Genomic DNA, 14,136 nt, shown 5'->3' with positions numbered 1-14,136 from the left:
ATAGCATCACTTCATGTGAATTGGCTAAACATTTGGGAAAGAAATCTGTCAGCCCTCACACTAATGAGTATATGAATGCTACCACAAACAGGAACGTTTATTTTCCCATCTCTGTCAGGAAAGTTAGTTCCTATATTGATACACTTTCTAGGAGCAATAATATTAAGAAGTTTTCCAATCAAATCCAGTCCTAGAATGTTCTTGAAAATCTTGAGCAAACTCATTTGTTCATATTTCCTCAAAGTTATTTCAGTTCAAACAAATTTGTTTTGTCCATGCTACTTACATTTCTTTAACCTGTTGTCTCCCTGTTTCATAACACAAGTATATCTGCATTTCTGCATTTTATTCCTGTAATTTATTTTTATCAATTTTCATTATCATTCTCCTTAGATGTTTTTATCAGTTTCTTTTAAACGATGCATTAGACATGTGGGTTAATTATTAGGTATTCAGACAGCAATCTCATACACAATGGTAAAGTATTTCACTTACATCATATTGCTATATATTCCTTTCTTTTTCTTAGTTATATTTTTTATATTTTATTCCTTTAGGGATAAGATGTATTTCATAATTCCAACTGTAAAATATTATGTTCGTGTAATAAATTCCAGTCCTTGTCTCTACACCCACTGGTAGTGATTTTTAATAACATTATTCCTTCAGTGGCTTGTGCACCCAAAAATGTGTCTGTTTCTCCCCTTGAAGTTACTTGAGTTGGTCTAATAAAAGATACTTACGCTGACTTCATTATTTGTAATAGAACGAGCAGTTTGCAAACACCAACGATTAATATGAATTCCAGACTAATGAGTAAGGAAGAGTAAATTTATTTTAGTGGGTGAACAACAGATTTTACCAGGTTGCAGTAGAATTAGTATTAGTGCAAGATCACCTGTCCCCTAGAAATCCTGCCGTGAGCTCCTCCAGACAGTGGCGTGACATCTCAAATCTCTGCTGAAGGCATCCTGTCTGGGGGGTGACAGGGAGCAGCTGGTGTGGTTAGCTCAAGCTAACACAGTCAAGTATTTTGAGAACTAAATAATATGAATGAGAGATGTAACAGACACCAAAAGAAAAGATTTCGTATTAATAGGAAAATGTAATAATTGCATCAACATTTGCACTCTTCTAATTCTAAACAGTAAAATATTTGTAGTGGTGTATGTTGAGTCTAAGTTCCTGGAGATCCTTCTCTGCTACCAATAGGAAGAGAAAAGGAGTGATTAAAATAATCTGAATTTTATCTTCATAATCCTAACAGGTTCAATTAGTCAAGCAATCTGTTTGCAGTGTGCATTTGCGCTTTGCTTGGCAGGCATGTTATATTTTTATATCAGTTATATGGGTTTAGGACTGCTGAACAGATATGTAGGTTGGTTTATCCTGTGTAGGAAGGTTGCAGTGGCCAAGCCAAGCCAAAACTGGTGGTAGTCCACCTGAGGGTGTATATTTTATGAATCATAAATGAAGAATAAATATTCTGACTGAATCTGTCCTTTACTCTGTCATGTGTTGTAGGTAAAAGTATGCCTATAAAAAAAATAGCTTTTGCAAGCCCTTCTCCAGGTCTTCCCTTCCCTTTGAAGGAATGAAAGGGGTTTATAGAGTCTTCAGACTTACACTTTTGTGGCTGAAACGCTGCTGGGGTCACAGCTGGTTTCCGAGTGATCATTTGAAACTTCTTTCCTTGTTATTTTTCCTGTGCGTGAGATTTCCTGCCTGCCATTGACCACTTTATACTATGGGTCCACTTCCCTCTTTCTGTGGCCTGCCTTTGGGTGGGATGTTTCCGTCAGAACTTTGGCGGGGAACTCTGCACCTCTACTTCCGACAGACAATTATGTTGATTTATGTTACTGATTATTTAGTATGTTAATGGTAACATAAAGAATTAGCATTTTCTTGCATAGCTTTACAGGAGATAAAGAACATGTTGTTTGCCTTGACATAACACCTGCACAATCTCAGGTGGCAATTTTTCTCCTTGTGGAAGGCAGCCTGCTCAGTCCAGGCTCTTTCTTCTGCTGATCGATTCAATCACCTGATTCAGTCACTTCATGATACGAGGACGTTTCTTTCTGGTTTTCAGGAAAGTGCCTCTGATACAGACTGAGCTGTCTGCATGTCTGTAATAGCTAGACAGCATCTTGAGGAGCTCTAGGCTTAGTCTTTGCTGCTTGAGTTTACCCAAGGGTTGTTCGCTGAGCTGGGGGGGAGGGGGATGAGTTAAATCCATGTCTTTTGCATTTGGTGAACAACTATCAGAAATGTACTTTGTTGCTAAAGTGTCAAGAACACCACTAAGGAAAAGTGAGTATTCACCACCCTTGACAAGATGTCTGGATGTCATCTAAGCCTTTCTTACCTTCCGAGTGGAAGGTGGATGGATGGATATACTAAGAGCTCTTTGCCAGTACGGCAGGAGAGCGTATTTGTGTAATTATTGATTCCTTCCTTGTGGTGACAGCTGATGAGGTGTTCATGCTTTTGTTATTTAGATGAATCAGCTGCTGGTCACTTTGTGCTGATTCACTCTCAGAGCTGGATAAAAGTATTTGGATGGATTTACGGTAGCTTCATCCTTTTTACTCAGAGACATGCCAGTCTGCGTAATTTTGCACTTGACTAATTGTTCTGCTGTGTGAGGTAACAAAATATTCTACTTCCCCCACCCCCCTTGCCTGCCCCCAGTTACCCTGACACACGCGAGTGTATTCGGATGTGGTTGTGATTTGGGCATGCATGGGACAGTCTCAGAATTTTGCTCTATAGAAAACTGGAATAGTCTTGGCATGCTGAGAACACAAGTAGAAGACATCTCTTTCTCTTGAACATAAGACTGTTACAGTGTCTTTCACAGGGATTATATCTCAAATTCATTTTGGAATCTGAAGATCATGTGAAGACTTAAGTAGTGTCTGCTTTTTAAGTGGAGAATCTAACTTTGGGCACATGATAATAGCAGTTAGAAATTTAATTTGGCCATCTATTGAACTAATTGCATTTGAATTGACCCAATCTTAACAATATTACATTTTTTAAGCTTCTAATATTTACATACTATCAAAATACATTCTTTATTCATTTTGAATATTCATATATACAATACTGAATTTATCTAGATAAAAATAATCATAATCATTTTACAGTTAAACATATAGGAAGTTTATATTTTTAAAATATAAATATCTAAATAATGCAGATGATACAATAGTAGGAATTTTTAAACAGCGTTTCTTGGGTATTGAGCATCTTGTCATGACTTTATATTTCCATAATAATTCTTCTGAGCAGCTGAAGTGGAACAGTATGCCCACAGCTGAACCGTGTGCCCTAGCATTCCTATAAGAAAAAAGAGGATGAATAGTGATCATGGTCTAGGTCCAGCATGACTTTGAATTATCCATCTCAGTACTTCTAAATTCCATTTTTTTCCAATTGTTTATGTTAGTGCTAGTTTTATTTTCTGGTAACAATATATTCTCTGTACAAGTCAAAAGGTAATGGCCAGATATAAAGCTGGTCCTTGAGTTTATGGGTTGACCAACATGACCAGCTAGCGCTCCCTTCATAAAAACGCAGAGGTTTGGAAGCGGGAGGTTTCACGTCCTTTGCCAGAGTAGCTGTCGTGTTTTAACCCCGGCCGACAACCCAGCCTCACGCAGCCGCTCGCTCGCTGCCCCTCACCCAGAGGGATGGGGAGGAGGATCGGAAAGGAATGTAAAACTCGGGGGTGAGATAAGAACAATTTAATAGGTAAAGCAAAAGCCGCACACACAAGCAAAGCAAAGCCGGGAACATTCCCCACTCCCACGGGCAGGCGGGTGTTGGGCCATCCCCAGGGCAGCCGGGCTCCATCACGGAATGGGTACTCGGGCGCTCGGTGCGCTCGCTCGCTGTAGCAGCCGGGGAGGGCGGGGCGGGGCGGGGCGGGGCGCGGCAGGCGGGGCGGGGCGGGGCGCGGCGGGCGGGGAGAGCGGGGCGTGCGGGGCGCGGCGCGGAGCGGCGGGCAGCACCACGGACAGCGCCCGGCGGGGCGGGGGGCGGGGCACGGCTCGGTGCCGGTCCGTCACCACGTGGATGACCCAGTACAGCACCGGGCGCTGCACGGGGAGGTTCTGGAGACATGAGACGCTCGTGAGACGAGCTCCGCCAGCCGGGCTACGGCGGGGGCGCCCCCAGCGTGTCCCCGCCCCCACCCTGCGGACCGAAACGCACCGGCACCGGCTCCTTCCACCGAGCCGCACCGTGTCTGCAAACCAGGGTACCGAGCTCTGAGCCCTCAACTGCCGCTCCCCGGAGGCGTGCCGGGCCGTCCCTCGCTAACCGGGCCCGGGTGCCCCTGAATAGCGGTAACGTCAGCGCGAGCGCCCCAAAACCCCACCAAACCTCTGCGCTCGCGGAGACTCGGCCCGGGGCTGGCGATGCGACAGCTGAGGTGGGTTAGGGCAGCCCCTGGGCAGCCACCTGCATTCCCAAGAGTGATGATGTTTTCTCTCAATAGTATAAATCTATTAGCATGAAAGAGATCTCTTTTAAGGCAATAAATAAATATATGATAAGAAATACGTAAGGTCAGAAATGAAAAAAGACCAAAGAAAAGCATGCTCCCAAGAAGAGTTCACAAATGTTTCTGAACTCTCATTTCAAAAAATAAGACAGGAGCTAATTATTACTTTGGTAGGGTTTCTTATATCCTGAACATTAAAAGAGAATTAATAGGCAAAGGTATCAATTTGTCACAACAGTGCTAATTAACATTCTATGATTTTTCACTCTCTTAATAGGTAATTTGCTGTAGAGAACATTAGGGATAAGTGAGAATGAGGTTGCAATAGTATTTTTCTCCAATTTCTTAATTATTTATGAAACGTGAAAATTCAAATGAATCTTTTGCTTTTTTTACTAATTGAAGAACAAAATACTCTATTTCTTTAGTATCAGGAAAATATTTGTTCAGCATAATTTGTGATCTATTTCAAATAAAGGTCCAGCTGACTAAATAATTGCTGTCTGCACTGTGGATTTTTGGTAATTGTACTTGAGGTATTGGTATTAAAGCATTAGTCAGTTCATTCTCTGCTTTAGTGCTAAAAAAAATAATTAAAAATTATTGTCCTGACTTAATCCAGATATTTTCTAGGCAAGCAACTGACAAACTGAAATATGTTGGCATAACAAGATTGATCCATACTTGTCCTTATGCAAGTCCTGGTCTTTTCTGGTTTTATAATTTGCTTTCAAGCAATATTAAAAATAGAATAAAAGTAACTATTAACATTATGTTTGCAACGACAAATTGTGTTATTTGTTCTTAGTTGATGTTTTTGTGGGGGTTTGTTTAGATGAGACTGAACTCCAGATGTCTAATGTTCTGGAGGGATTTGAAAGTACCTCTTTCTCTGCCCCCGATGACTTTAGGTAACCTTTGCTTCTAAGAAGATTACTGGAATATTTCATGCTGACTTCCATTTTGCATGGAAGAAAAATTGTGGTACAAAAGGAATGGAACAATAGAACTACTGTAATTGAGATGATGCTCTGAGGATGAACTACTGTAATTGAGATGATGCTCCGAGGATTACCAGAAAGTTATGTTTGCTGCATCTCACATATGAAGTTAGATGTGTTGGTTGCTGTCCTTCATGAGCTCCCACTTCATGCACTCAGTAAGGAAAAGATGACGGGGTGACAACTGCAAGCTAGAAATGCTGCGTGGTGTATAGGGGTCTGCTTTCCTTTCCTGCCACTCTGAGAAATGTTGAGGGCTGGGAGCAGAGCTGCTTATAAGAAGCTCATTCTGACTTTTAAAAAGGACTTTAAAGATGATGGCCTTTATAACCCTCCCCCAATCCAGAGCGCTAATCAGAAACCATCCTGATGAAAGAATAATTAGGTGAATGAAGTTGTGGGACACAAACACTGCAATGCCTCAGAGGGATAAACTGCTGCCTTTAGATTCCTAAGATGATGGTTTTGTCCTTTCTTCAGAAGGAAAAAAAAAAAAAAATCCATGAGATGGCCTTGTGCAGTAGGACAAAGAATATAATTTATATCTGTACATCAGTCTTCCTGCTCAAAAGTTTCAGAGCATTACTTCATCAAAGGGGGAATAGCCCCATTCTTGAGACATGTGAATTCCTATTTTGAGGCACAAAGGAGAAACACTTGGTGCTTCAAAAGGACCTGTGAGGTTATTGGAGGTGGTGATAGAGCGTATTTGCTTTAGATTCTTTTGTTTCTCCATGTAAGGTGAGGAATTTATAATTTAATGGGAAGGTCAGGTTGTTTAATGGCTTCTGTTCATCTTATCAACAGGGAAAGAATATGAACTTCAAAGAGATAAATATTCAAAGTTGGAACCTCAGGTGTAGAAAAGGAGGTAACATAATCAAATACATTGACTGTCAGAGGGAGTTAGAATTCATCCCTGATTATTTTGGGGTTCTTTTTGTGATAGAAGGGGTTCTGGGCCATGTTTCTAAAACAGAGACTGAAAGTAATAATGGAAGTAGAAGTACCAGCATCTATAGCCCTGAGAATAAGGAGAAAGGGTAAAGTACAGGGATGCTCTTACCTGAAAGAGAGGGCGAGAGGGTGATATGTTCCATGATACCTTAAGGCTGAGATAACTGAGAAAAATTTGCTTGCAGGGAGGTATGAGAATCTCTCTGCTTTCTGCACTCTGACCTTCCATTGTCCCTTGCAGAGCATTTGAAAGGATCATGCAGTTCCCTTGATCTATTTAAGAGAAAGAAACTGTGTCAAATCTCTCCAATCCCGAGCCAGCTGTCTTTCAGATCACATCTATATTACAGCAAGATAGTATGATATAAGACAAACTCTGTAACGTATTTTAATTACTCCTGTGTTAAACGTGAATGCATATTCTGTTTAGATAAGGACAATCGTGTCTGCAGTAACTTAACCATAAGCAGCTCACCACACTTCTGACATTACAGCTCCTGTACGCAGTGGATGTTCGGTAACATTCAACAGCGTTATTCAGAGTGCTTAGCACTTTCTTTCTGGCTTGACTTGTTCAATTATATAAAGTCTTGAAGCGTGTATTTGCTATTATTTCCATATGGTGCAACACAGCAGTTTAGTGACAAAGACTCAGAATGGCAGCTCAGAAGATTTCTACAAGGGGAGGCCACTTTTCCCTGAAGAGCATTAGTGTTTGGGATCCATGATGTTCACCAGCACTTGGTTCTTGTAGCAGCTCTGACATTTACAGCAGTTTTTAGAATGTAGTTTGATTGCTGAAGTTAATTTAAAAAACTTCTTAACGAAACCTTAAAATCATTTAAATACTCTAATGAAGTAGGCATTGGATTCCCAATTTTGTGGTGGTGGTTTCTGAATGTGCAATCTTTATGACAGAGAAAAATAAAAACAGCTCCAGAAAAAAAACAACCCTGGGGCATATAACCTTCAGAATTTCTCGTTTGTGCTTGCACAATACTGCTGTGCCTTTCCCATGCTTTACAGAGTAGCATGAATATTGAGGTTGGCAGGTGTGAGCTCTGTTAAAGACAGAAAAAAGACAGAAGAAATGGTTGTTTTGCAGCCCTGCATAACAGTCCCTGCTTGCTTTGGTCTGCCTCCTTTGCACATGGGTGATCCTGAATACCTGCTTGCTGCCTGGGAGAACAGTGCCTCTGGCTCCCTTACAGGATGAGGTGTTTGTTCTATGCTACACTTAAGTTACGAATATTTACTAAAGCAATCAAGTATTTATGTAGAGGTGATAGATGACTCATTAAACTGGTGAATGCATGTATCAGAGGAACAGGTGTAAATATATTTGGTAACTTTAAGTTGTGCAAACTTGCATTCCACTGACTCTACAGTAGCATACACTGATTTTTTATCTTTCTGAAGTGGCTCATATGCCCCTCTACTGACTCTTTCTGTCTGAAAATAGGCATTACCAGCAGCAGGGCAGGAAAAATGTTAGGAATAAATACGTAATAATATGTACTATATTTCAAATAAAAGTAATCTGTCATCAATATGACTGTACCTGTTAATGCTATCATTTATATGTCCACAATCAGGGAACATAAATGGCATCATGCCCTTTAAACAAAATGTTTCTTGCACACTACTAGTTCCTTGCCCGTTCCATTCTGTCTGTTATTCCGGTGTCCTCTGCAGAGTGTATATAACCTTGCAAGGTTCTCACCTTGTCTTCCCAAGTTCACCTTCATCTCATATTTGATTTAAGGGGAAAAGTCAACTCAGACATGGTTGTATTTTGGAAAAAAATCTGCTGTGTTTTTTGTGAAGCGGGAAGAGGATCGGCTTAGCTACTGGTCAGCGTAGCAGCAAGAAGAATCCACAAACTGCTGGGGCAGTAGGATGAAAAGGCTGGAAGAATTAACCAACTGTTGTCACTACAGAGCTTTCCTGCTCCCAGAGCACTAGCAGGAGATGAAGAGGTATTTATTATTGACATACATAGGTGAAAATCCCGTTTCTCAAACTCAGCAGCAGTCTATCTCCAACAGATGCAACTCAATGACTTTGTCAGGCTTTGTCCCTTCAGAAAGCTATTTCTGCATGCTGTGGGAGTGCCTCAGGAAGGAAAGTAATGAAGCTATTGTAAATATATATGCCTAAATGAGAATATGAATTAAGGTATGATTGAATAAGTTGTTTTTTCTGAATCAATAATGTACAAATGTGCTTACTTATTGGCCATTCTGTTTGCACTCTACACAGGCAAGCAAAAACCAGCAGCCCCAAACCAAGCAAAGACCCAAACAGATTCAGTGTTGAAACAGAAGTTGCACATGTTAAAAAAATAAATAATGAAGGTTTCCACAGCAACCTAAGTTCTGTAGTGCAAATTGGTGACTTTTGTTCTGTTTTATTATATAATGATAGAACAGATATTCTATAAAAAGTGTTGGGTACAGCTGAAGTTATATTATTAAAAAGTTCAGTGCGGTCCCAAAACTCCACAGCGAGCAGTTTGTTTACCAGGGTTTCTGCCAATGCGGTGTGGAAGGTGCTGGCTCCTGCCTGTGCCTTTGGAAAGGTTCCGCGGGGAGAACAGCCGCTGGTCTGGCAGAATATTCGCAGCCATCAAACATCCCGTTACAGGAAAAGTTCTGAGTTACATGTTCCAGCTTTTAATTTGCTGGGAGGAATTCAAATGTGGGCTTTATGGAAACAGTAGAAATGAAAGACAAACTCAGAGATCAAATCTAAAACCTATTCCACATTTTGGGCAAGTGTTTGTTGTGTGACCTGTATAGATTTTGCCAGGTCCTTAGAAACTTGGGAAGTTAATTTTTTTAAAAAAGGTCACAGTATCGGACAGATTTTGGTCGAGGGGCTGGTGGTGTCACAGTGGGAGGGCTGGGGCGCTCCCATCCCTCCTGCCCATGCCAGCCTCATGCCACCGCTGCGCACTTAGTGAACACCTCGTTCCTCCGTTTGCAAAACGCGGATAACTTATCACAGCAATGGGAAGAGGTTTCCATAAAGGTGCGGGGTGGGATACACACCTGAATGTCCCGCAGAGCGCTCGGAGCGGGGCCTGCATGCAGCCAGGGAACACAGACCGGAACGTTCTTCCCTTCGCGCGGCCACCATCGGCATTTGCCTGGTTTGTGAACCCAGCGCTGCCTGGCCGCTGCGGGCGGGGGACACCGGGGGCGGGTCACTGGGAGGGGGTGTCACCGGGGCTACCCCCCCACACCCCCCCTGCGGCGGCGGCGGCGCTTTTCCCGGGAGGAACCTCGGCCCAGCCGGTGTCAGACAACAGAGGCCCTGCCCAGGCCGCTGGGGGCGGGGGAGGCGCAGGGGGGCTGCCGGGGCCGCGGGACCCCCAGGCTCATGTGAGCGGCAGCAGCGGTAACGGGGGCGCGGTAACGGGGGGTTCGCGCTCGCCCCGGTGCTTGGGCACGCGGCCGGCCGAGCCCTGCCCTGCCCTGCCCTTCCCTTCCCCGCCCCGCCCCGCCCGCCGCCGCCCCCGCGCCTCGCGCCCGCGCGCGCCTCGTGCGGCCGCGCGGGGCTGGGGGGCGGTGCGGACCGCGCATGCGCGCGGGGCCCGGCGGGAGGGGGAGGGGGGGCGCGGCAGCCCGAGTCCTTCGGCGGCGGCGGCGGTAGGAGCAGCGGCGGTGGTGGCGGGGCCGGGGCCCGCCGAGGCGGCAGGGCGGGAGCCCGCGGGGCCGCGCTAGGGGAGGCGCGGGGCCGGCGGACGCCGCCGGGCGCTGCGGGAGCGGCGGCTGTTGCTGCCCAGGCGGGGGGGGGGGGGGGGGCGCCTCCCCCCGCCCCCGGCGAGCGACCCTCGGCGCAGCCCGGCCGGAGCATCAGGCGGGGGCTGCCGGCGCGGCGGCCCCGCTGGGGCAGGAGGAGAAGCCGTCCCCGCTCCATGCGCGGCGCTCGCCCGCCTCGCTCTGCCCAGGGGACCCGCGGCCGCGGCCGGCAGCCGCCGCAGCAGCATGTGGAGCCCGACCGAGGAGGAGAAATACGGCGTGGGTAGGTGCTGCCGGCCCCCCGCGGCTCTGCGCAGCGGCCGGGCCCGGGGCCTGGGGGCCGCTCCGCGCTCCTCCCGGCCGCCGCTGCCGCTCCGCGGGGGCGGCTATGGTCGCTGCCGGCAGGTGGGCGGTGGGGGGCGGCGGGGCGGGCGGGCGCCGCCCCCGGGGGCTGTGGGGGTGCCCGAGGCCGAGCTACCCGCCCCCCCCCCGGCCCGCGGGGCCCTGCTGTGGGTCGCTCCCCCGAGTTTCCGCGGCGCGGCGGGAGCAGCAGCCCGGGGGGGGCGCCCGGGCCCGGCGGCCAAATCATCGGGGAACGGGCCCTGAGCCCTTAATCTCCTTACGGCGCGGCCCCCTTTCCCCCGTCTAATCTGTGGTTTGCGGTGATCTTGTTTGTGTGGAGTTTGGGGAGGGGGATCGGTTCTGGCGCCGTGTCATTAGGGGGCGTCGCTGCCGCACCTGTGCGGGGCCCGGGGGGCGGGGGGCAGCGGGGTGCGGGGCGCTGCGTGGGGCGCCGCGTTGCGTTGCGGTCGCCCGCAGCCGGGTCCCGCCGGTGCCGGTTTCGCCGTGGGCCGTCGGTCGGTGTTGGTGCCCCCCGGAGCCGTTCGCTGACCCGAGGCACTAGCTGCGCTGCCCTTGCTGGGTCTGGGGGTTTCGTGTATCCTCGTCTCGGGCGGCAGCAGGGACGCGGTGTCTTAACAAAACGGAAGGGAGACCCGGACTTTCTTTTACTTGCACTTTTTGCTTAATTTTTTTAAACTGTTGATTTTTATAACAGAAGTAGGTAGCATCTGCCCTGATTAGGCACCTAAATGCTTTCTATAAATGCTTTTGTAGTTTTCGATTGCTTATATTGATTTTTAACTTTCACAGTGTGTAGAGATGATCAATTTCTGCAAATATTTTTAAAAAATATAAACAAACTTGCTATAAAGATCTGTTAACCTGTACTGTTAGTGAATTTTGACGGTTGACTTGTGAGCAGTTAAAAACCTAATGGTGCTAATACCTACAACACGCTTTGAGCACATAGTCGACAACAAAATATGTTGGTGCTTTTTGTTGATTTTCCATCTTGTGCAACAAATATTCTGCTGGGTATGTTCCGCATACCTTCCTAATGAATAGAAGAAATAAAGGGGAGTTCACTTTTGTTTAAAAAAAAAAAAACAAACTTAAATATGGTTTGTCAGATGAGAACCTGTAAGCGTAGGGCAGTGTGCGCAAGTGGCATAAAGTAGCCCAGGACAGCCCTTGCAATGCTGTTGCTGTCTTGGTCAGTCACTGGGTATATCAAGCTAACCCGCTTTGTTAACCTCAGCTGGACTTTCAGGGAATACAAAGTACCCAGACTTGCACATACCCCTACCCTTGGTGGAAGACCACCTCTGTTGCCCTAGTGCTAAACTTGCCACTGCAATGGCTGAAAGGTGCTTTTTTTAAAAAAAATTACTCATTTTTCAAGTCTTGTTTGTTTTCCTCTCTTCCTTTTACATAGTCATTTTTATTTGCCATGTTGCAGGGTTTGATATTCAGAGTTTTGTTTGTGTCTGGCCCATGTTCTCGAATAAGAAAATATGCATGTATGCTACCTGAATCAAAAAGTAGGTGAACTAATTTTTTCTTTTACTCAGATGTATAATCTCTGTTCGGGTTGTAAACAAGTCTAAAAGAGGCATCCAGCCAGAAGAGAGAGTAGTGAATGAAGTGTTATTTCAGTAAATATTCTGTAGTCTTAAGAATATTTCTGTGATGTTGATTTTTCATTTTCATGTAGGTAGGTCTGAGATACTGGCTAAATCTTAAGAATTTTGGTGATCTTTAGGCAAGTTTTTTTAATTTTTTTTTTTTTTTTATTCTTGGGTAGCTTTAATTACTTTTCCTGTAATTGAAATTGGTTGATAATCCTCCAGAGAGGGAGAATAGCTGAAAGATGCTGCTTGTGCCTGGAGTTTAGTTACTATAAGTGGGGAAAGGAGTACAGGTTTTGCAAAAGTGGATCTGTCATTGTTTGCTGGAGTGGTCAATTTTGTGCATTTTGGAGAAACTAATCTATAGAAGGTGTAAACCTAAGGTTTTACTGTTAGAAGGTGCACTAGCAAAAAAAAAAAGAGTGGGCAGGAGGTGATTTACACACCCCACCCCCCCCCCCCAGTGTAATTCCTGATTTCACAAATAAAGTAATATATGCAAAAATAATTTTCTGGTCATGAGTTGCTGGTATAAGCTTATGCCTTGGGCTTCAGTAGTTTGTTTTTATTTTGACCACTGTCCATCACAAAAAAGCCTTGTGTGTTTTCTCTGTGCTCTTGTTAAACCATGAAAAGTTTTTGATTTGACTTTAGATTAAGGCTATAGACTTTACGTCCCTGTTGATGTAAGTGGGGTGGGAAAAAAAATCCAGTTATTTCTGCAACTGGAATACCACAAAGAGCTTTCTCATGAAATAGAAAGGTGTGTCTGGGCATCCAGGCCCTGTACATACCTGTTTGTGTGTATCAAGGAGAGTGAAAGTATCCTATGAAGTAGTTAATCCTGATGCTGTTCTTTGTTGAAAGTAAATTGTGATCTGTGTCGTTTTCTTATCTAGGTAGTTGGCTCAGAGATGATGATTTATAGAATCTGTTCCTTCAGAAAGACACCATGTTCCCTCTCCCAGCACGTGGGTATAGAAGGGCTTTTGTATTCCGCACTGGCTTGCAAAGAGTTCAAGACAAAGACATTTCTTACATGCTTGCTGGAGCCCTTTTACAGCTACACAGGCTCCTGACTGCAAGATAACATGTTAAATTTGCTGATGTGACTGTCAGGGGCTTTTTGGCGGTTCTGAAGTGCTCTTTGCTTGTCTAGATGCAACTAAAAGGAAGCTTTCAGTGCTTGCAGTTGTAGGATGCTATGGTATTGCCCAATTCTCATACGAGCCATTGCATACTTCTGCAACAAAGATATTAAAAGATTGCTCAGGATGTTTCTAAATAAATAAGTTAAACATTCTCCTGACAACGCTGAAGTTCTTCCTTGGTTGTATTTCTCAGCTACTATAGCAACTACCTGGTAGCTGTAGCTCCTTTCTGTTCTATTTAGAAATACCTATTTTCAGTGGCTCTAATCCCAACTGTGCTTTTAAAACTGTAGACTTGCTGCTGAAAGGCAAACAGTTCTTCCACAGATGCTTAAGGTGACCAGTTACGAAAACAGTTAGTGAGATTTCTAAACTGATTATCAAAGATAACTAGCTCTCTAGCCCTCTAGTGTTCTAATATTTCTAAAGCAGCCTCTGTTTCTAAGAAAATATTTATTAAAGTGATCTGATTAGTTACATTATCCTTCTAAAGCAAGTATTAAATTATAATGAATTAAAAGGAAAAGCTAAGCAGAGAGAACTCTTTAGTAAATAACTGTTAATTAAAATTTGGCAGATGAATGAGAGCTGATTATGTATTTCATTAGGCTGTCAGTTTCTGCTGCTTTATTTTTGTGCAAGGAGCACGTTTAGGTGGTTCTCAAGAAAGTTTTTGGTGGTGTTTTGTAGTTTTTTAATGTAGTTAATCCTGTACTTTGAAAGGCTGACCAAGTTAAATATGTATTAAATCATGGAGAAGAAGGAAAACCTGCCTGCATAAACAGCACCTGTTCT

General features: G+C 44.8%; 1 protein-coding gene across 12 annotated transcripts in view; it reads left to right on the top strand.

Annotated features, from left to right (window-relative positions):
• The first annotated feature begins 10,109 nt into the window (after window positions 1–10,109).
• DOCK3 (dedicator of cytokinesis 3) overlaps window positions 10,110–14,136 on the top strand; it is a 225,308-nt gene continuing 221,281 nt past the window's right edge. For all 12 annotated transcript variants that reach the window (XM_056337656.1, XM_056337652.1, XM_056337658.1 and 9 more), the window contains exon 1: window positions 10,110–10,503. In XM_056337656.1, coding sequence (XP_056193631.1) covers window positions 10,467–10,503 — 37 coding nt within the window. In that variant the 5' untranslated portion in view covers window positions 10,110–10,466. The remainder of the gene's footprint in view (window positions 10,504–14,136) is intronic.

This window comes from Falco biarmicus, chromosome 4, assembly GCF_023638135.1.
Source record: "Falco biarmicus isolate bFalBia1 chromosome 4, bFalBia1.pri, whole genome shotgun sequence".
NCBI classification, from domain to species: domain Eukaryota; kingdom Metazoa; phylum Chordata; class Aves; order Falconiformes; family Falconidae; genus Falco; species Falco biarmicus.
Note: the sequence above shows the minus strand (reverse complement) of the source record. Positions and strands in the feature narration are given on the sequence as shown.